General features: G+C 43.3%; 1 protein-coding gene across 4 annotated transcripts in view; it reads right to left on the reverse strand.

Moving 5' to 3' along the window:
* The window catches only part of hspg2 (heparan sulfate proteoglycan 2), a 519,883-nt gene that overhangs the window by 365,698 nt on the left and 130,224 nt on the right, over positions 1–23,961 (reverse strand). For all 4 annotated transcript variants that reach the window (XM_041206462.1, XM_041206463.1, XM_041206461.1 and 1 more), the window contains exons 2-3: positions 18,186–18,312; positions 16,931–17,026 (exon numbers count right to left, since the gene is read on the reverse strand). In XM_041206462.1, the coding sequence (XP_041062396.1) occupies positions 16,931–17,026; positions 18,186–18,312 (223 nt within the window). The remainder of the gene's footprint in view (positions 1–16,930; positions 17,027–18,185; positions 18,313–23,961) is intronic.

Genomic DNA, 23,961 nt, shown 5'->3' on the forward strand with positions numbered 1-23,961 from the left:
GATTGTAACTCATTAACAACTCATGTAGTTACCAGCAACACAACTGAAAGTTCACTTCAAAGTCCTTAGGTACAAGGCAACCAGAGATACTACAAATTTAAAAGGTGACTGATAATATCCTTTTCCTTAGTGCAGAGAAATCACATCAAAGGACAAGGATATTGTCTGAAGAACGTTTCCTTTGATGCATTCCCAAAACAATCCCAAAGCATACTAGCTGCACTCTGCTCTGTAATTAGAGTCCTCACAATGGCAACCAAGATCACTTCAAACCTTAGTGATATAATTGCCCCAGCTAGGGTGGCTAAACAACGAAGCTCTCAAACAAAAGATTGTCAGACCTGAAGAATTTATCATGCCTCACCCCCTCAGCCATTTATCAAAGGACATCTCTCAATTGTGCCAGCAGAGGGGATCTTATGCTTCTGTTTCACCTAATGGTAAGTGTCAACAGCGATGGATGCACCAGGTCTATTGTGCCAAACAAATTCATAGGAAGCTGTTGCTCCAAGTATTACCATTGGTCGGGCTTGTTCTAAAACTCAGTTGGTTTACATTGGCGTGTTGGAACAGTTCCGCAATATTACCAAAAAAACCGTGCATCTCTGTAATGCTTTTCACAATCTCGGGACGTCTCAAAGTGCTTTACAGCTACACTGTCGCTGGGTCAAAATCCTGGAACTCCCTCCCTAACAGTGCTGTGGATGTACCTACAGCACATGGACTGCAGCAGTTCAAAAAGGAAGCACTCCACCACTTTTTCAAGGACAGTTAGGGATGGGCAATAAAAACTGGCCTAGCTAGTGACATCCCATGAATGAATTTTAAAAAATGAAGTACTTTTGAATAGTCACTGCTGGGATTTAGAAATGCAGCAGTCAATTTGCACACAGCAAGCTCTCACATTCAGCAACATTACAATGACCAGGTAACGTACTTTTATAGTGATGTTGATTGAAGGATAAACATTGACTAGGGCATCAGGGATAGTTCCTCTGCTCTTCTTTGAAATATTGCATTGGGGTTTATTTTTGTTGGAGAGCGCAGACGGGGTCTTGGTTTAACATCTCAACCAAAGGACAACACCTCTGACAGTGCAGCATTCCCTCAGCACTGCACTGTAGTGTCAGCCTCGGTTTTTTTGTGCTTAAATTCTGGATTGGGACTTGAACACGCAACCATCCGAATCAGAGGTGAGAGTGCTACCTACTGTGAGACAGCAGAGCACAAGGTATTATGACCACAACTCGCATTTATATTGCACCTTTAATGTTGCTTGGCACCAAGCCAAGTGTTTGGGCAGGTGACTAAAAGCTTGGTCAAAGAGTTAAGTTTTAAGGAGTGTTTTAAAGGAAGCAAGAGAGGCAGAGAGGCTAGGGCGGGAATTTCAGAGCCTAGGCAACTGAAGGCTGGGCTGCCAAAGGAAATCAGGAATGCACAAGGGGCTAATATTGGAGGGTTGTAGGGCTAGAGGGGGTTCCAGCGATAGGAAAGGGTGGCCAGAGGGTTCAGAGAACCCTCATCTTTCTTAGCCCAAATCACAGAAGGCTGATTTCATACCTGATTGGAGTCAGTTCACTTCTCTTTAGTAACAGCATAATCACTGATGCCATGTAGGTAAATACAACAGCTAATTTTATACACAGGATGCTAAATCTGCTTTTTGCTGGTGTTAATTAAGGAAGGAATGTCACCAGGAAAATGCATGCCCTGTGCCTCTTTGAACCTGTGATCTTTCACCTCAATTTGATAGATAGACAGTGGTCTCAAAATTCAAAGGAAATCTAAAAATAGGTTCCTCTGACAGTGCAGCATTCCCTCAGGACACACTACAATGTCAGCCTGGATTACGTGTTGAAGTTTTGGGAATAGAACCTGAACCCACGCCTTTCTGACAAATCATAAGAATTCAGCAATTATCCCATGAAGCATAATGCGCCCTTTTTATTTCTCAATGATGCAGCAGCTCATCTCCCTCACTCCTGCTCACAGCGAGTGAATCAGAAGCCCAAGGGGAGTTAAGAGTGAGGGGAGACTTTGGGGTTGATTGTGGGGATGTAGTCATCTCTGGGCAAAGAGACTAAATGATAGCCAAAAGCCACAGCTTAGGGAGCTATTGGGTTACAAAAGCAAGTGGTGCTCAGGTGGGAGAGAGACCAAAAGGCTTATCTCACTAAAAGGTGGAGGACTGAGAGGAAGTGTGGAAGGACACTATGCAAGTGGGAGAGAATGATTAAGGCTGAAGAGAGATAAGGGTAGCTCCCAAGAATGTAAGACCTTAAATGCTTTTTTGGTTAAAATGCTTTTTTAGTATCCTAAATAAGCTGTCTGATGACAATACAGGAGTCCACTGTCATGAATAACAGGAGTGACTGGATTGTGAGGACAGTAAGATGATTTTAGAATTACTTAAACTCTTTGTCAAAGGATTCTCCACAAAGAAAAAACTTGCATTTATCTCACACCTTTTGCAACCTTAGGACATCCCAAGGTGCTTTGCAGGCAATAAAATATCTTCTGAAGCATTGTCATTGGAGTAAAATGAGGAAATGTGGCAGCCAATTAGCGCACATCAAGATCTCACACACTGCAATGAGATACATGACCATATTATCTACATATTAGCCCAGGGATTAATATTGCCCAGGACATCAGGGAGAACACCCCTGCTCTTCTTCAAATAGTGCCATGGGATCTTTTGACATTCACCTCAGACAGTACAGCACTCGTTCAGTACTGCACTGAATGGCTAAAGCGTGCTCAAGTTTCAGGAGTGGGACTTGAACCCACAACTTTCTGAGACAGAGGCAAACATGCTACCACTGAGCCAAGGCTGACACTTCTTGTGCACTTCAATCTAAGTAAAAGTATTAGCAATATTCCAATTGGCCTCTAAATCCACACTGCAATTTGAGCGAAGAAAGAAATTTCTGGCCTGCAAATCAAGTCAGAACATTAATAAGGTTTTTATGTTCATATCAGATTCAACTGAAAGATACTCCCAAGATCATCACAAACAACAGCAATTGATTGAGAAATGATGATGAAATCAAGTCCTTGAACTGTTTGCTACCACAGGTTTAATCAATTGCTCTCTATTGATGAGTGTCTTGTGATGAGTAAGCAGTACTCTGGGTATCTCCTTGGACACTGTAATGGGGTGTGCTGCCCAATCAGCAACACCATTATGCCTTAACACACACCATTCTGGTTTCCTGGCTTAACAGGGAGACACAAGACCATCAGGAAGTGAAGATGGGAATGAGATGAAGAAAAGCAGAAGAAATTAAACCAAAACTATGAAAACCTGCACTGAAGGACATTCTATCATGACGTAAAGATAGTTAGCTCAGTTCTCAGGTCTCAAATCATTTTACATCACTTAGAAAATGATCTTTGTTTGGAGGTCAATTGTCATTTGATATACATCAGCCATGATCTTAGCGAGGGGTCAAATGTCTACTGTCCTTACGTACGTAAACTGAATCTTATACAGTGGTTAAGACCACAGGTAAATAAATAAGCCATTTCATAATATTATCAGCCAACTGTGACAGAATGCATATGTAACAGGAAGCAGGCAAGGGGCTGACAGGAGCTGCACACTACATACGAGGCTGTTCTTAACATATGATACAATTGGGAATCTGGGATCTGGCAAGTATTTTGGGAATCAGAATTTGCAATCCACCCATTTCTCCCTAGAAAAACAAGGCCCAGTTGACCCTAACTAGGATGATAACATAGCTAAGTAAAAAATACTGAAGGCATTTGAAGCATGGATATTAATAATGGAATTTACACTGCCTCTACTTGATCAAACCACTAGGATTACGAATCCCTCAAATAAATCTTGGTGAACTTAGCTCCACTGGATGTTGGTAGAAAATATAGGGAGGCAAAATACATGCACAGCACCTCTCCTCCCCTCCAAAGCCATGATCTAAAATAATAAGCTCCTTCTAGCAACAAAATGATACACCTGATAAATAATGCCATTACCCAGTGAGTTCCCAATCCCAGGAACTGAGGAAGGGAAGAAATCTGGGGGAAAGAGTACATTTTAAAATAAGCCAATAGAGACAAAAATAAATTATGGTCAAAAATAAATGAACACGCCCAACAGCCACATTAGCTAACTGAGAGCCGGATGTGCAAAAAGCAGCAACACAATAGGCTATTAAAATCCATATTGTCCTTTGTGTGGCCTTTAGCGTCAACTTGCTAGATGCATCCACAAACAGCCAAGAATAAATCCAAGTACATTTTCACCAACTATATTGTGAAAATAACTCCAGTCTTTAGCTGTACAATACTTGGAAGTCAACGTGTTGCTGAACCCTGCAGAAGGTTCGTGATTAATTTCAGCAGTTTTGAGGTGCATCGAAGCTATGTTGTCTCTTCTTCTACCTCTTGTCCCTGCATCCACCAGACAGTCCACCACTACCCACTGCAGCGTAAACAAACCTACTTCTACATAATATCTTTCCTTAGCCCAAAGTTTCGCACAGTCGATGAAGTGTACTATCTGCTGTGATCTAGGGACATTACATCTTACAGCAAAATCCAAGGAACTTGTGATATACTTGAACACAAGTCCTTCCAGGATCAGGTTGATTGGGTGATGGACTTAGCACAGTGGTTTCCAAAACAGGGTACACATACCTCTTGAGGTAGGGCAGATGTCTTCAGGGGGTACTTAAGAGAAGCTCCATTTTTGTTTTATCAGTTACTGCACATGTCCAGTCTTTTTTAAAAGCAAACCACCGCTTTCCTTGCCGCTTCCCACCCTCGATCCTCCTGGTCAACGCTTCCCCATCTTCCAAACCACCCGCTTTCCCTCTCCAGCCCTCCCACTCACCGCTTCTCCCTCTTCCAACCCTTTTGCTCACTTCCTCCCCCTCCCCGACCCTCCCACTCATCACCTTCTCCACCTCCAACTCTCGCATTCGCCACTTTCCTCTCCCTGACCCTCCAGTTCACCACTTTTCCCTCCCTCAACCCTCCCACTCACCGCTTAACCTCCTGGCCCTCCTGCTCACCACCTCCCTCGTCCCTGACTTTCCCACTTGCTGCTTAACTCCCAACTCTCCTGCATGCTCCCTCAGAGCGAAAGTGGCACACTGGAGGCTCCACAACCAAGCCATCCATCACATTAACGGTTAGAATACAATTATTATTGACAGATGATTACCTGTAATTTATAATTATAATGATTTACAAAATGTGGGCACATAAAAAAAAACTGCCTGTAGGGGTACGCAAAAAGTTGGTAAATCTGAATAAGATATACAACCAAAAAAGTTTGGAAACCACTGATTTTTATAAACAATTCAGCCCGAAGGTTTAAGCTTTTAGGTGAAATATTCCAATATAATGGGCTATAGGGAATTTAACATGGCTAGATTTACTAGTTGCCTTCTTAGTGTCTTAAAGAGCATAGAGACATGGATAGGTCTCTGGGTTGACACACAAAGCTTTGATTTGGACAAGTTGAATGTCCGAATGCTTTGGGACACAAGCTTCACATTTTCTGAGGGACATTAAGCTAAACTCACATTGCAGCTGGATGCAATTCTACCGCACAGATTCATCTGTAAATCAGTATGAGCTCTACATAGAGAAAGCTAAATCCATTCCCCAGCACTGTCATCAGCTTGATTGTATCTTGCTCATCCAGAGCAAAGTAAAAAAATGAAAGTTCGAGAATAATGTGAAGATTACCCAGGGATTATTAACTTAACTCCAGAGACATAAATAACTTTGATTTCTCCAGGGTAATGACAAGCTCAGTTCAAATTAAGTGCATTTACTGCTCCACTTAATATGCCTCAAGGCTACATCACCAAAATTCAGTCATAAGCCCATTGTGACCTGGGAAGGCCTAAATTATATATTTGTTTAAGGACTGTTAAACCTCGATGTTAAAGTGATTAAATTAATTACCCACTCTTCTTTCCCTTTAATTACTCCTTCAGACTATTGCACGGCTTTCTCGTGCTTGACTTGGGCCTATTTTCAAACTTTAAATTGATGTAAATCATTTGGGTGTAAAACTTGGTCTGAAACAGTTGCACCTAATTGTGTTGTAGCCAATGCCCTTGAGAACTTCGACTCATTTCCAATCTGGTTTGAAAATAACCAGATTAAGCCACTTCCAATATTCTCTTCTGGTCACAGTGTGCCCTCTGGTCACAGAGCTAAATGTGTACAGCTCATATATTGGGCTATCTTGCTATATGGCTATAAAGTTTTGGCAAATACAACTTCAACAAAATTTCAAGCAAACAGAATCAAAGACACTAAAGGAAAGATGCTCAATGCTACAGGCTATTGCCTCCATTCATCTTACTACTCTCAGTTCCTTCACTGTCGCTGGGTCAAAAACCTGTAACTCCCTTCCTAACAGCACTGCGGGTGTACCTGCACCACATGGACTGCAGCGGTTCATGGTGGAGGCTCACCACCATCTTCTCAAGGGCAATAAGGGGTGGGCAATAACCGCTGGCCTAGCCAGCAACGCCCACATCCCGTGAACGAATAAACAAAAGAAATGAAAGGCTTGAAAACATTCTTAAAACATTTGCATTTATATAGCAATTTCAACATGCCAAAGCATTCACAGAATAAAAACTGAACAAAGCCAAAGGACAAGATGTTAAGATGTGTGGCTAAACTCTTGGCCAAAGAGGAATGTTTTAAGGAACATCTTATAGAGGAGAGAGAGGTGGAGATGTTTAGGATTTTTAAAATTTATTCTTTCATGGGGCGTGGGTGTTGCAGGTAACGCCGGCTTTTGTTGCCCATCCCTAATTGCCCTTGACCTGAGGGGCTTGCGAGGCCATTTTGCAGTTAAGAATCAACCACATTGCTGTGGGTCCAGAGTCACACGTAGGCCAGACCAGATAAGGATGGCATATTTCCTTCCCTAAAAAACACAGATGGGTTTTTACGACAATTGACCATGGTTTCATGGTTACCATTCATGAGACTCGCTTTTAATTCCAGATTTATTAATTGAATTTAAATTCTACTAGCTGCCATGGCAGGATTTGAACCCGTGTTCCCAGAGGAATAGCGTAGGCCATGAGATTACTAGTCCAGTGACATTACTACCAAGCCACCATCTCCCCCAAAGGGTTGGAATTCGAGAGCTTAGGATCTAGACGGATGAAGACACAGCAGCCAATGGTAGAGTGAAGGAAGTAGAGGATGCACAAGAGGTCAGAGTTCAAGAACGTTGAGTTTGTGGAGAGTTGTAAGCTGGGGGAGGTTTCAGGAATACAGAGGAGAAGGTGACAGAGGGATCTGAAGACAAAGATGGGAATTTTTTTTTTTAAATGTTAGACCAGGAACCAATGTGGTTCAGTGAGCTCAGGGGTGGATGGGCAAACAGGACTTGGTGCAATGAAGATAAAGACAGGCAATGATGATATAGACAGTGAATCACCCAGGTTTTCGGAAGCTTGTTAGGAGAGCTAGGATAGTTTTTAAGATCCGAATAAACGTGTACGGAACATCTGTACAACTGGTACAGAACCAAGAGAGTGTTAAAAGGCAAATAAATTGAAGCCAGTATCCTGGCCTGTATCCAAACATTTTGCAAAATTACTCCTGCCACAATTATTTTCAAACATACCTCCACTTCTATTTTTGGTACAGATTAACTAAGGTTCCATAAGCCTTCCTGCAGATTTCTGGAGCCTTTTGAAGTAAACACTACAGACAAGCTCGTGAATTAATTAGGTGCAGGAAGTAGAGTTCAGTGCTGGCTACAGACGTACCGTGTGTGAAAATTTCAAGTGTAATCTTGAATATCTGAAGGTTCACATTCTGGTGCATTTACTAATTTGCACATTGCAAGTGACTTCTTTGGCTCTGGCTATTGTGAGTTTGTGAAAGGTGTTATATAAATGCAAATTATTTCTATTAAGTTTGTTTAATGGATAGCCGAGAAGAAATCTCCACTTCTTTCATGGAATAAGGGATAATTTGCATTTATATAGCACCTTTCAAATGCTCAGAACCTCCCTATGTGTTGCACAGCCAATGCCTTACCTTAGCAGAAGAGTCTCTGTTAATCAACAAATGCAACAGCCAACTTGCATTCAGCAAGAATGCACAAACTTCAAACGAGTTAAGTGATCAGCTACCCAGCTTGGTGATGTTAGCTGAGGGGAAAATGTTTGTTTAGGACAGTGGGAGGACTCCCCTGCTCCCATGTGAATAATGTCAATGTGAATAATGGATCTTTTACTACCCATCTGAAGAGGCCAATGAAACTGTTAAACTTTTGACAGCCAGTTGGTGAAGGAGACCAGAAGTCAATGTTTACTCAGTTTTAGATTTATTCACAAGTAAAATATTATAACCATATAGTTCCTAACTCTACAACCTATTGTCAGTGTCAGTAAGTGTCTCTTTATGCATCTTCTGCTAACACTTATTCAACAAAGCACCCCATTTGAAAGAAGCAATGTTTCTTTATGTTCTTTTCATTTGTTCATGGGATGTGAGCGTCGCTGGCTAGACCAGCATTTATTGTCCATCCCTAATTGCCCTTGTTCAGAGGGCATTTAAGAGTCAACCACATTGCTGTGATTCTAGAGTCACAGCAGATTTGTCTGGAGGATAAATTAAGGCCATTGGTGAACCAGATGGGTTTTTACGACAATTGGCAATGGTTTTGTGGTCATCAGACTTTTAATTTCAGATTTTTATTGAATTCAAATTTCAACATCTGCCGTGGTAAGATTCGAACCCAGCTCCCCAGCACATAATAATAGTCCAGTGACAATACAACTATGCCATTACTCAGCAGGTCTAGCAACATCTGCGGAGAGGGAAACAGAGTTAACTTTTCGAGTCCACATGACTCTTCTTCAGAGCTGAGGAAGGGTCATATGGACTCAAAATGTTAACTCTGTCTTTCTCTCCACAGATGCTGTCAGGCCTGCTGAGTTTTTCCAGCATTTTCTGTTTTTGTTTCAGATTTCCAGCATCCGCGGTATTTTGCTTTTACCACTATGCCATTGCCTCCTCGGCATCAATTAACTAATAAAAAATAAATAATTAACCACCTTTACAGGGGCACTGTAATTAAAACAAAAATATCAAAGGAAATTTAAATTAAAATGCCATTATGGGGAGTGGTAATGTACTCCAACTATTGTGGCGCTCAGCAGTTGTGGAAGGCCTCAAACTGGTAGACACTAAGTAGTCCTTTCTCCAGGGACATCCAGGGATGGCTGTAACCATGGAAGAGAGGCAGACAGTTGGGTCAAATGACCCACCCCCCAAATCAAATCAACAAATTAACTAATTACTGTCGCTGGGTCAAAATCCTGGAACTCCCTCCCCAACAGCACCATGGGTGTACCTACACCACATGGATGCAGCGGTTCAAGAAGGCAGCTCACCACCACCACCTCCTCAAGGGCAACTAGGGATGGGCAATAAATGCTGACCCAGCCAGCGAAGCCCACATCCTATGAATGAGTAAAAAAAAATCAAATTGACAGCCCCTTAAAGGGGCACTGTAACTAAAAGCATAAAGTTCAATGGAAACTTACCCAAATTAAATTAAAATAAAATTCTGAGGGCTGATGATACACTCCAGCCCCTGTGGCACCCACTGGTTGTGGAAGGCTTCAAATGTACCAGCGAACACCACATGCTCCCTCTCCAGGGACACTCAGGCACGGGATGTAACCAATAAAGAGAGACAAACAGTCAGATCGAACAACGCCCCCCCTCCTCAACTGCCTAGTGCCTCTTTATACATTTTTTAAAAAAAATATTGATTCTATTTCACAAAATCAATAAATTAGAGGGAGTAAGCAGCTCCTGATGGGGCACTGTAAGAAAAACAAAACCTCAAAAGAAACTTACAAAAACCAAATCAAAATGTCATTTCCAGGGGTGCTGGTGATGCACCCCAGCCCTCACAGCACGGTGCCCGCTAAGCACTGAAGACCTCGGGCATGCCGGTGGACACCATGTGCACCCTCTCCAGGGCCACCTGACCACAAACACAGCCGTGGAGGGGCAGAACTCGGGTTCTGCCCCCACCACCCTCCCTGCAGTGTCTCTTTATATGCGCACAAGTAATTAACCAATGAGTGCCCCCCTCCTGTATACATACTTATCCTAATTTATACAATTAGCAGAGACCCCAAGTGTGATGTTTCAAATGAAAGACATCACCTCCAATATGACAGTGCTCCCTCAGTACTGCACTGAACTATCAGCTAGATTATGTACTAAAAGCCCTTGACTTCAACCGATGCCCTAAACTGTCCTTTATTGAGCCAAAATTACAATCTCCAGTTCAATGCACGCATCACTCTATCACACCTGAGAAATGCTTCAATGTCTTTCATAGAATGAACTATTTTGAAGTGGTTAATATGGCTGTCATTTTGTACACAGCAAGGCTCCACAAATAGCAATTAAATGACTACTCTGTATTTTGGTGTTGTGAGTTGAGGAACATTGTTAAAAATAGTGAGAGAAGTCCCTACTACTGTTTGAGGAGTCCTTTCAGGTCCTTAACATCTGCCTGATCCACCATCTCTCTGAAGGATAACATCTCTGATAGCATTCCATAATATTTAATGGAATATTTCAGCCTAGAGTATAAGCTTAAATCCAAGGATAACAGTAACTTTCTTCTAAGGCGCCCCTTCTCAGAATGAACAGTTTATCAGTCCTTTTTTCCAATGAGCACTCTGGTGAGTCCCACTTGCCTGCTTATTCACCACAGCCTTTAACAAGGTATTTTGCTAAATCAGAGTCTTCTAAATTTCACATTAGCATTCTGGCTTCTATTTTTTGAATAGAAATGCTCAGTGCCATGTTAAATATAGATGATCAATACAGCGGAACTATCCACCAATATTCCACACCTTTTCCCTTGTGTCTATTATTTTTGCTAGGATTCCAGAGGAATTTCCATCTCCTGATGCTCTTGTGACCAACACAAAATTCACTTCTCAAGTGTCACTGCTGCCATGCCAACACAGCAAGTAGGAGGGGTTTACAAAGTTCATTCCAGGGAATGAGTGGTAAGTTTATGAAACAGGTACCTTCAAGAGGTGGGGAGAAAACAGAAAGTGTTGATTTGTTCAAATGCAAATTAGATGGATTTTTTTAATATAGAAAATAACATCTTGGGATACATTGTGTGTGTAATTTGAGAAATGACATGTGGCGAGTGTATTATGCTTGGGAAGAAGAGCAAGTGATTTTGGACCTCTGGATCCCAAAGTTCTGCCCAAAGTTCTTCGTCGCATACCTGGGTCTGTTTTAGGTTATTTGAAAGCAACTGATTGGTGTGATTAGTCAACAGCTCCATTCTTAATTATATCATGTGACCAGCAGGATGGTAGAAGCTAAACTAGAGAAATACTAATCCTTTGCCTATCAGCAATTCCTGTGTTCACATGACGATTTCGGCAAAACGCTTGGAAATTGAGCACAATGTTAGTCTCAGGAACTCAGACCAACAAGCATAAACATACTGATTGAAGACTTGTTTAAAACTAGACTGCAAAGCTCAACTGTACAGATGACTATATTAAGCCCATGTGAAATGAGTTAGTCTGCTAATTGCAGACTTGCTCCATACTGTGAAATTATTCCCTATTTTGGGAGGGCAGCGAACAATATAGTGTAATAAATAAGGGTCCCATTTCAACAGCTGCAACCTTGTGAACTGCATGCAATAATCCCAAAATACTCATCAGGAAACTTTCAAAAAGAAAGTCTAGGCCCAAATGCTTGTTCCCTCTCTGAAAGTCAACCACGTCATTGAGCATAAACTCTGACAAGCTGTTCAAATATATCGCAACACTCAGCCAGTTGAGTTAGAAATAAGATTGCAATCATTTGTCAAGTCTAAAATCAGGCAAAGGAGCAGGGTAATGAGCATCATCAAAAACCTTTAAAAATTGTAGAGAGGCAAATCATTCCAACTATTGTGCAGTCCCGACATTCCTCTGGTATAAGAAGCACATTCATTTCATTACAGTCACAATGGTTTTCCTGGCTGCAGCCTGGTTGCCAGCATTCTTACTTTAGATGTTGCAGCCATATATGCAGTGCTTTTAGCTCCATATTACTGTTCAGTTTTTGGAGCATAGTTAGTTTTGTTTTTATAGCTGGTTCTAAATATTGGTGAGTCATTCCCCTAATCACAAGTCACGGTGTGGGCTGTTTATTTGGAGCCTTTTCTTTATGCTGTTTGTCATTTTAAAAATATTTTTGCTTACAGCTGGCCAAGTTAGTTCCCCCGACATGGGGCTCAGGCTCCCCCACCCCTACACTGGGCACACGGGGCTCCCTTGCACGGGGTGCACTGAACTTCAGTTTAACACCCTTGTGATTTTCTAATTCAGTGACAAGTTGAGATTTGTCTCTTATTAATGTTTACGTGATATAGGATGAAAAATATTGCCATAGAAACAAGTTTTTTTTAAAAATGCATTTAGGGGATGTGGACTTCGCTGGCTGGACCAGCATTTATTGCCCACCCCTAGTTGTCCTTGAGAAGGTGGTGGTGAGCTGCCTTCTTGAACTGCTGCAGTCCATGTGGTGTAGGTACACCCGCAGTGCAGTTAGGGACAGAGTTCCAGGATTTTGACCCAGCGACAGTGAAGGAACGGTGATATATTTCCAAGTCAGGATGGTGAGTGGCTTTGAGGGGAACTTCCAGGTGGTGGTATTCCCATCTATCTGCTGCCCTTGTCCTTCTAGATGGTAGCGGTCGTGGGTTTGGGAGTTGCCCTCCAAGGATTGTTGGTGAATTTCTGCAGTGCATCTTGTAGATGGCACATACTGCTGCTACTGTGCATCGGTGGTGGAGGGAGTAAATGTTTGTGAATGTGGTGCCAATCAAGTGGGCTGCTTTGTCCTAGATGGTGTCAAGTTTCTTGAGTGTAGTGGGAACTGCACTCGTTCAGGCAAGTGAGGAGTATTCCATCACACTCCTGACTTGTAGATGGTGGAAAGGCTTTGGGGAGTCAGACGGTGAGTTAATCATTACAGGATTCCTGGCCTCTGAACTGCTCTCCTAGCCACAGTATTTATATGGCTAGTCCAGTTCACTTTCTGGTCTATGGTAACTCCCAGGATCTTGATAGTGGGGGGAGTTCAGTGATGGTAATGCCATTGAACATCATGGGGCAATGGTTAGATTCTCTCTTGTTGGAGATGGTCATTGCCTGGCATTTGTGTGGCACAAATGTTATTTGCCACTTGTCAGCCCAAGCCTAGATATTGTCCAAGTCTTGCTGCATTTGGACATGGACTGCTTCAGTATCTGAGGAGTCGCGAATGGTGCTGAACATTGTGCAATCATCAGCAAACATCCCCATTTCTGACCTTATGATGGAAGGAAGGTCATTGATGAAGCAGCTGATGATGATTGGGCCGAGGACACTACCCTGAGGAACTCGTGCAGTGATGTCCTGGAGCTGAGATGACTGATCACAACCACAACCATCTTCCTTTGTGTTGGGTATGACTCCAAGCAGTGAATCGTTTCCTCCAATTCCCATTGACTCCAGTTTTGCTGGGGCTCCTTGATGCCGCACTCGGTCAAATGCTGCCTTGTTGTCAAAGGCAATCAATCTTACATCACCTCAGGAGTTCAGCTCCTTCATCCATATTTGAACTAAGGCTGTAATGAGGTCAGGAGCCAAGTGGCCCAGGCAGAGCCCAAACTGGGCGTCAATGAGCAGGTTATTGCTAAGCAAGTGTCACTTGATGGCACTGTTGATGACGCTTTCCATTACTATACTGAGGATCGAGAGTAGACTGATGAGATGGTAATTGGCTGGGTTGGATTTGTCCTGCTTTTTGTGGACAGGACATATCTGGGTATTTTTCCACATAGCCAGGTGGACGTCAGTGTTGTAGCTGTACAGGGACAGCTTGACCAGGGGTGTGCCAAGTTCTGGAGCACAAATCTTCAGTACTATTGCTGGAATACTGTCAGGGTCAGTGCCTTTGCAGTATCCAGTGTCTTCAGCCATTTCTTGATATCATGTGGAGTGAATTGAATTGGCTGAAGACTGGCACCTGTGATGCGGGGGACTTCTGACGAAGGATAAGGCTTGGCACTTCTGGCTGAAGATTGTGGCAAATGCTTCAGCACTGTCTTTTGCGCTGATGCGCTGATGCGCTGGGCTCCTCCATCATTGAGAATGGGGATATTTGTGGAGCTTCCTGCTCCAGTGAATTGTTTAACTGTCCGCCGCCATTCACAACTGGATGTGGCAGAACTACAGAGCTCAAATCTGATCCATTGGCTGTGGGATCACTTTGCGCTGTCTATCACTTGCTGCTTATGCTGTTTGGCATGCAAGTAGTCCTGTATGCCTGGTGCAGCTCCTGGCATGCCCTCCTGCACTCTTCATTGAACCAGGGTTTATCCTATGGTTTGATGGTAATGATAGAATGAGGGATATGCCGGGTCATGAGGTTACAGATTGTGTTCGAGTACAATTCAGCTGTTGCTGATGGCCCACAGTGCCTTATGGATGCCCAGTCTAGAGTTGCTAGATCTGTTCGAAAGTTATCCCTTTTAGCAGATGGTAGTGCTACACAATGACTGTGCAGTGGTCACTCCTACCGATACTGACTTAGGCAGATGCATCTGTGGCAGGCAGGTTGGTGAGGATGGGGTCAAGTATATTTTTCCCTCTTGTTGGCTCCCTCACCACCTGCCGCAAACCCAGCGTAGCAGCCATGTCCTTTAGGACTCGGCCAGCTCTGTCAACAGTGATGCTACTGAGCCACTCTTGGTGATGAGCGTTTAAGTCCCCCACCCAGAGTATATTCTGCATCCTTGCCACCCTCAGTGTTTCCTCCAAGTGGTGTTCAACATGGAGGAGCACTGATTCATCAGCTGAGGGAGGGCGGTATGTGGTAATCAGCAGGAGGTTTTCTTGCCCATGTTCGACCTGATACCATGAGACTTCATGGGATCCGGAGTCGATGTTGAGGACTGTATACCATGCTGCCGCCACCTCTGCTGGGTCCATCCTGCCAGTGGGGCAGGCCCAGGGATAGTGATGGTGTTGTCTGGGACATTATCTCTCATATATGATTCTGCGAGGATGAGTATGTCAGGCTGTTGCTTGACCAGTCTGAGAGACAGCTCTCCCAATTTTAGCACTAGCCCCCAGATGTTACTAAGGAGGACTTTGCAGGGTCGATAGGGCTGAGATTGCTGTTGTCGTTTCTGATGCTTAGATCGGGTGGTCCATCAGATTTCATTCCTTTTTTGAGACTTTACAATGGTTTGTTACAACTGGGGCCATTTCAAAGGGCACATAAGAGTCAACCACGTTGTTGAGAGTCTGGAGTCATAAGTCGGCCAGACCAGCTAAGGACGGCAGATTTCCTTCCCTAAATTAGTGAACTAGGTAGGTTTTAACAACAATCAACAACAGTTTCATCATCAGACCTTTAATTCCAGATTTTTATCGAATTCAAATTCCACCATCTACTGTGGTGGGATTCAAACCCGGGTCCTCAGAGCATTAAGATAAAGGCAAAATAGTGCTGATGCTGGTAATATGAAGTAACAAAAAATGCTGGAAAGACTCAGGTCTGGCAGCATCTTTCGAAACATTAACTCTGTCTTTCTTTCCATAGATGCTATCAGACCTGCTGAGCTTTTCCAGCATTTTTTCTTTTTGCCCCCAGAGCATTACCCTGGGTCTCTGGAGTATTAGTCTAGCGACAATAGCACTACGCCATTGCCTCCCGATAAACAGGTCTTTGAAAATAAGAAAGAACCAGAAACACAGATTGGTTGAAGAAGGGATTTCTGGAGAAGTGAGCCAAGATGCAGGTTCTACCGTCAATGAAATCGTAAGGGAAGAGAAAGAAGATTTCATAAGAGGACAGAGCAGTCGGAGCAAAGGCCACTGGCTGTTACACAGAGTTTTAGCTGTTTGCAGAAGCCAGGTAGGATGAGGCCAGGAAATTCTCTCCTGCCGCAGTGCCATAAGCTACCCTCAACATGATTCCACTCCTGCATATCTCCAACAAGCTAGAATGTGAGAACTCACATTCACTGAGCCCAATCCACATTCTGGGGGTGACTCAAGTACATAACAGCCTAAGAAATAATCCTGGACTGTAGCTATTACTATTCTATGGTAGTTAATTTGTATACTACAAGGTCTTACAAACAGTATTTGAAAAACACTTATCAGTCATGGTGTTGGTTAGGGGATAAATGTTGGTCAAGAAAAGCAGGAGAATTTATCTTCAAAAATCCCTACATGGCTGCTGGAACCTGCAGCCTGGAACTCAGAGTGGCAGAAGGGGGAAGAATGAGGACAGGCAATATAGTTTAAACTCACAGCAACCTCTAATCCACTTACATTACCGGGGTGCTGAGACAGAGTTTAGTAACAACAAGCACATGACTGCAATCAAGTATCTCGCAAGGAAAAGATTTTAGTTTCCCATCTACAAATCCTTTCCTTCTAACCCCCTGTAAAAGGAGTTTCCAAAATCCATCATTGTCAGTCCAGGATAGAATTCACAACATTTTCCTCCTGCTGCCAGGAACAGTGATGGCTGCGAACGAGTCCTGCTACACACTGCCCCCTATAAAGATGATGGCTGCGCATGCACCCTGCTGGACATTGCCCCATAAAGATGGTGGCTGCGCATGAGCCTGCGGGACATTGCCCCCCTATAAAGATGGTGGCTGCACATGCACCCTGCAACGCATTGCCCCCCAAAAAGATGGTGGCCACTAACCTGGACCAACCATCAGCATACAACTGCGCATGCACATATTGGCAGCAAATGCAGCCTTTCCAGCCTCCCTAAAGCAATCCCACATTAGCAGCATATACAACATACAGTGAAGAGCCGTCAAAGTAACTTAGTGACATTTTCTTACCTGTTTTTTGCTTTGGAATCACTGATATTGTTGGAATCTCACCCTCAGTTTCAACTGTGCTGGGTGTGCTGCCCTCTTCGAACTCAGCACTCCCCTCTGGCAAAAGAACAGCAAATTCTCCATAAACAATTACAATAATTCCAGGTCTTTCTTAAGACGTTACATTGCGATTTGGGTGGACGGTCTACTCCTGGTAATTCAAAGTGCAAAATCAGTTAATTATCCAATAATTTGAATTTCAATTTGCACACTGATTTACAGGAGATTTAAGGCATTACTGCGCTATAGGGCCGTGAGTAGCTGTGTGCCCAACTGAAACCACATTGAGCAGCTGACATACAGAGAGGGGGCAAACAACTGACAAGACTAGAGTGAGGCTATTGTGTGAATCAACCATCCCAAAACCCCTGCCTTGAACCTGAATCTGTTAGCCTCAGAGATACACATTCAGGACACCTGCTCAGAACACTTTCTTCAACAAAATACTGTTTTGTCCAGAGTAATTTAAGAGGAAACAACGTTTATACCTTCCCCTCCCACCCACGCCCCGATTCAAGAGTGTGACACTAATCCACCTTTTGTTTCAGCCTACCTTAAGTCAGCTGGTGACGCATATCTCAGTGTAGCTGTTAATAACTTGTGGACTTGCTTTATCAATAAAGGGAAGTTCAGCAAGTTTTGGCCTTTCAATGGCTGAATAACAGAGACAATGAAGGCCTTCAGGTTTGTTTCCCATCCTGTGTTTGTCTAGCTGCGCTCAGCTAGACCAGACATTAAAATTAACTCCAAAACCCCAGGGGAAGGAGGGAAGAATCAATAGAACTCCAGCTCCTGATTACAAGCCTGCAGCAGCCCCCTATTTCCCACCCACCCCACCATGGCACTGGTCAGCGACCATTCCCTTCTCACCCCCACCCCCACCCCATCACCCCCGTCAGCATGGCACCAGCCAGCAAGCCTCGCTGGCAATACAGGAAGTGGCCATTGGGCGAGGGCAGCATGAAGATTTACTGTGATGCTCCCATCGTAAAAGAGGCACTCTTTTATATTGGATTGGACATGAATAATGGCCAGCTGACCATGTCTTGGAAAGTGCCTGTGAAACCTCAGCCCAGCAAGGAGCCATCAAATTCCATAGAGCATAGGGGAAAGGAGCAGTCTTTCTCTCTTTGTGCACTGGATAGGGAATCAGCCATTCTAATGTTAGTAGTCAAACTTCATCCCATCTTTCTACTGGATTCCTTTATCGTCTTACCAGCAGATGCTACAAAGTCCTCATCATCAGATTCCACGGGGAACCTTCGCCGTCGAAAATGACTCTGGTCCAGCTCGGAGTCCTCTGGGATCGGGACTTCATCTAAAACCTTCGATGCATTTACAATCTGGAGAGACATGAAAAGAGAAAGCCTTTTATTTTGCAGTAAATTCACATTCCATCTATACAGAAAGAACATCAAATCACTGAGGTGATTTGAGACAAAGCTTCCAAACTGGAAATACTTCATTAACTGGCTCAAGTCGCTCAGCAGTTTCAGCAATTTCACATACAAGGACCCAATCAGTACATGTAAAACTAAAAGCAATTTGTTACAAATAAACCACTTGATTGGTGGTTGAATGATAGGCTTAGCTCATGAATCGCAAGAAGTTAGTATGCAGGTACAGCATGTGATTAAGAAGGCAAATGGAATGTTGGTGTTTATTGTCAGGGGAATGGAATATAAAAACAGGGAAGTGTTGCCACAGCTGTACTGGGCCTTGGTTGAACTGCATCTGGAGTACTGTGTACTCCTTTGATCTCCTCACTTAAGAAAGAATGTAACTGCATTAGAAGCAATTCAGAGAAGGTTCACTAAATTGACTCCAGGGCTGAAGGGGTTATATAATGAGAAAAGGTTGAGCAGTTCGGTCCTGTACTCATCGGAGTTTAGAAGAATGAAAGGTGATCTTATTGAAACATAAAATCCTGAGGCTTGACAGAGTGGATGCCAAGAGGATGTTTCCCCTTGTGGGGGAGCCTAGAACTAGGGGGCACAGTGTAAAAATAAGGGGTCTCCCATTTAAGATGGAGATGAGGAGAATTTTTTTTCTCTCAGAGGGTCATTAGTCTGTGGAACTCTTTTCCCCTGAAAGCAGTGGAGGCTGGGTAGGTGAATATATTCAGGGCTTGTTGAATAGATTTTTGATCGACAAGGGAGTCAAGGATTATGGGGGACAGACAAGGAAGTGGAGTTGAGGCCACCATCAGATCAACCATGATTTTATCGAATGGCGGAGCAGGCTCGAAGGACCCTGCTCCTAATTCTTGTGTTTGCAGTCATATTTACACAGTGCAACCTAAAGCAGAATAGGGTAATCTCGCAGAGGTTTTCGTGTTGGTGTGAGGTTTTGATAGCACAAAGAGAAAAACTATACCCTGTTGGGAGTGGGTCAATAACCGGAGGTCATAGGTTCAAAATCACTGGCAAAATCTGTGGAGTGAAGATGTGGAGAATCGCTGGAGAGAGACACTTTTTTTTGTCAAAACTTTTCTGTCTTGCACTCATCAGGACAATTCACAAGAATACCAAGTGTAAAAGGAACAACAATTTATACTGTATGAGAAGAGCATGCTGATTGGTTGGCAAGTGGACTCTGATTAACAGAAGCTTTGCCATGGAGAATACACCAGTTGGTGGTGACTGACAGTTAACTGCCAAGCATTGTTTGAAAACTTAAACTAGCCAGCTTGACTCTAATTGGTCAAGGCATTCACTCGAGGAATAAACCAACAAATGGCTGTCACTTATTTTCTTTAGTATATGTTGTTTTTGTCTGCAAAGAACAGGGCCCTGTGTTCATGTAGCTTCCAGTACGACAAATGCGCCCGACTGGGAGCCCAGCTGACAATCTTAAATTGGTTGTCAGCATAATTATTATCATGCTGAGGATTATTTAGCAAAAGTTGTCCGATCATGGAATCGCATCTAATGTTGGACACTGTATTTTGAGTTTTGCAAGCACAGGCTGGTTGAGTACAGTCAGTACCTTGTCCATTATGAAAGGACATGCTATTTAATATGATCCACCAGCCTTTGGGATGTACGGCCTACATAACTAGCATCACACTGGCACTGAAGTTCATATGCCCCATTACACATTTGTGTGATAGGCAGAATGTCTTTCTGGCTTTATGGCAGCATCATGATAGCGACGAATAGCACTCATGTTGCTACTGCATTGTAGCAGCATGAAATAGCTAGCTTTGCCTGTTGCTCAAATTTTAAGATACCTTGCCCATCCAGGGTAATGGGAGGTCGACTGGCGCTTTTCAGGGCCGAAAGTGATGACCCTCGGCCCGTTCATGAGCTTGCGTGATATACGGTGCAAAATGATCTGATCGGGGTAGCCATTATCCTGCAGGATGCCTTTGATGCACCCTGTTTTCAAAGAATGCTTAGCAGTTAACTGTCAGTCACCACCAACTGGTGCATTCTCCATGGCAACACCTCTACCAATCAGAGTCCACTCGCCAACTAATTAGCACTCTCTTCTCATACAGTATTTTTGCTGATCCCTTTACATTTGATATTCTTGCGAATTGTCCTGATGAGTGCAAGATGAAAAACTTCGACAAAAAAAAATCTTTTTTCGACAATACTCAAGTTCTGTACTACCAAATGACTATGAGGAGAATTGTTTTCACTCAGAATTGTCAGGATCTGGAACACTCCATCTGAAAAGCTAATGGAAGCTGGTTCCACAAATAATTCTGAAGGAGAGTTGGGTAGGTCCTTGAGGAAGAGGAATGCACAGGATTATAGATAAAAAGCAGAGGTGTGGGACTGAACATGACTATTGTTTCAAAGAGCCAGCACAGGCACAATGGGCCAAATGGCCTCTTTCTGTGCTCTAAGTTTCTATGACTCTAACTGCAGGTCCTTCCTACAATATTCTCTCCAAACACCAGCAGCTTCATCAACGACCTTACTTGCAGTATTTAAGCTTCATGCACCTACTACTGGCCATCACTGTAACAAAACAACATACTGTATTGCAAAACACATTGACTTGTTTAAATTGAAGAGAATAATACAGGCATCAATGGCATCCTGAAGAAAACCCCATGCTTGCTTGTCAAACCATTCTCTGCATCTTCACACAAAGACCTGACACACCATCAATCACAGCAGGTTTTCCATGCAGATGAATGGCACTTTCCCCCCGTTTGTGTGCACATGTATCTTTTTGCACGTTCACGCTTTTGTGCTCATGCTTTTGTACATGTGCATGGCTTTGCATGCGCATCCCTCTCCCTGGCAACAGTCTGAGATTAAGGCAGTCCGTTCACAACCTTGGTGTCATATTTGACCCTGGGGTAAGCTTCCGACCTCATATTCATACTAAGACCACGGTTTCCACCTCCATTACCTCTATCTAAGCTCTGCTGCTAAAACCCCCAACAATGCCTTTGTTACCTTCAGACTCGGCAATCCCAACGCACTCCTGGCTAGCCTCTCACGTTCTGTCCTCTAAAATTCAGCTGCCAGTGCCTTAACTCACACCCAGAGCCATTCCCTCATCAATCCAGAGCTCACTGACCTACACTGGCTCCTGGTCAAGCAAAGTCTTGATTTTAAAATTGTTTTCCAAATCCCTCCATGGCCTCATCCTCCAACTCCACAACTAGGTTTGCCAATCCTCCCGGAACAGCTAGGAGTCCATCGGAATTGACTTCTGTCTCCTGTTGGCTATTGAAATCAATCCAGGAGATTTTAGAACGATATTTAGTGTAAGCAAATAAATTGATATGCTCAATAATTCATGCACAGAAGTTCATCATTCACTGTAAAACTGCGATCTGATTACTCAACTGATGACATAAAATGTAAACTAGTACTGATGCAGGTCACACAGACATGTTTTAAAAATGAAGCTATTGTGCAAATTGGTGAGAATTTAAACAAGTAGTTTTAGCCTGTTCGAAATGGGCTTTTGTAGTGGGTTCAATTGAAGCTTTAGTCTGTTTTCCTCAGAACCTGCTCATGCCACACCATCAGCTTTCAGTGCCATCACTTCCGCCGACATCTCCTGGAAGATGTCCAGCCAGAGTCCGCAACCCTACCTACAACACTCTGAGATATCTGTGCTATTTTAGTTCTGGCCTCTTAAGCATCCCCGATTTTAACCACTCGACCATCGGCTGCTGTGGCTTCAGTTGCCTAGTCCTTAAGCTCTGGAATACCCTACCTATATCTTTCCACCTCTCTTTCCTCTTTTAAGACACGCTTTAAAAGCCATCTCTTTGACCAAGCATTTGGCCATCTGAACTAATATCTCCTTATGTGGCTGGGTGGCATTTTATTTTGTAACAATCCTGGTGAAATACCTTTAGGATGTTTTATGATGTTAAAGGTACAACAGAAGTTGCTTTTCACAGAATCTCAGAATTGTTACAGGGCAGAAAGAGGCCACTCAGCCCATCGTGCCTCCACCGGCTCTCCAAATGAGCAATTCCCTTAGTGCCGTTCCCCTGCCCTCTCTCGTAACCCCTGCACATTTTTCCTTTACAGAGAACGGTCCAATTCCCTTTTGAATGCCTCAATTGAACCTGCCTTCACCACAATCTCAGGCAGTGTATACCAGACTTTAACCACTCATGCATGCTGCCATTTATTGAACATATGCAACTGCAGTGCTGTAGGTAATTAATATAAACAGATAACCTAAAATTCTGCAGCACAATCAAGGCAATCTCAGCTGCAAACCTAATCACATTCTGCAGAGAAGCTTTCCAGTGTGGGGTCTTGTATCAGTACTTTAATGCAGCATTTTTAACAAAGTGCTTCTACATAAGAAATAGTTCTTAAAATATGCTGTTTAAAATTAGGCACTGCAAACTGTAAAAGCCCATTTAAGTCCAGCCTCCAAACTGCCCCCGAGTTCCTCAGCAGGACCAGCATCATTGAAAATCTCTCTCTGATTCTTGCTGAATTCCCAGTTCTTGGTGTGCAATGGCAACTAACTGAACCAACAGTGATACGTCTAAAATGTTGCCATCCAGCACATGTGCACTGATGGTGAGTAAAGACCAAGCCTTAAAATTAAATGGGCTCAGTGTTTTCCTATTCCAGATAGAGTGTTAAAGATGACAGCATTTCATCTCCTGCTGCCTTTGAAGTGTGAGTGAAGCAGGTGCTGCCAGACCTGGTCACCAGCTGGTGTAACGGTCAAACACAGCTTGCACTTCATCAGTCGCTGTAATGTGGAAAAATGCCCTGTCATTTAGAGGGGCAATTTTTATATATGTATATATGTTTTTATATACACATATATATTTATTGAGAAGGAGTTAGAAGAATGGTTTTAAATGCAATAAGCGTAGAAAATTAGAAGGCAAAGGACTGTGGATTCTAGAAACCGGAGAGAGAATACTGCATGGCCTGCTGAGTACTTCCAGCATTTGGAAAGCTTGAGGGGTTAGAAAATTCTGGGACAAAAGTCCCAGGAGCTAAGGTGGCATTTGGAAGATGAGGAGGTTCCAATCTATTGTACTGGGAAATGCTCCAGCACTTGTAGGATGTAGGGTTGCCAACTATGATTAAACATTTACTGGAGGTTTCATCACATGACTTGCCTCCCACACTCTAGCCATTATTCAGCCAACGTGTTTGGGATGTCCTTAGCTCATAAAAGGTGCTGGATGCATGCAAGTTTGTTTCTAAAGGCCCACTCAACTCATTCTCTAATCATTGGCTTTGCTGAATCTCTGAGCCTGTGATGCATTGCTCAATCTCTGTGTACCAAGTGCTTGTATCTCCATATGTGCTGAGTGCATCTTCAGGCTAATCTGAATTTCAGACATGCATTTTCCAGTTTAATTAAATGTAACTCACCTCCTGACTCCCCAAAGCCTGTCCACCATCTACAAGGCACAAGTCAGGAGTGTGATGGAATACTCCCCACTTGCCTGGATGAATGCAGCTCCAACAACACTCAAGAAGCTTGACTCCATCCAGGACAAAGCAGCCCGCTTGATTGGCATCACATCC

This window comes from Carcharodon carcharias, chromosome 15, assembly GCF_017639515.1.
Source record: "Carcharodon carcharias isolate sCarCar2 chromosome 15, sCarCar2.pri, whole genome shotgun sequence".
Classification (NCBI taxonomy): Eukaryota; Metazoa; Chordata; class Chondrichthyes; order Lamniformes; family Lamnidae; genus Carcharodon; species Carcharodon carcharias.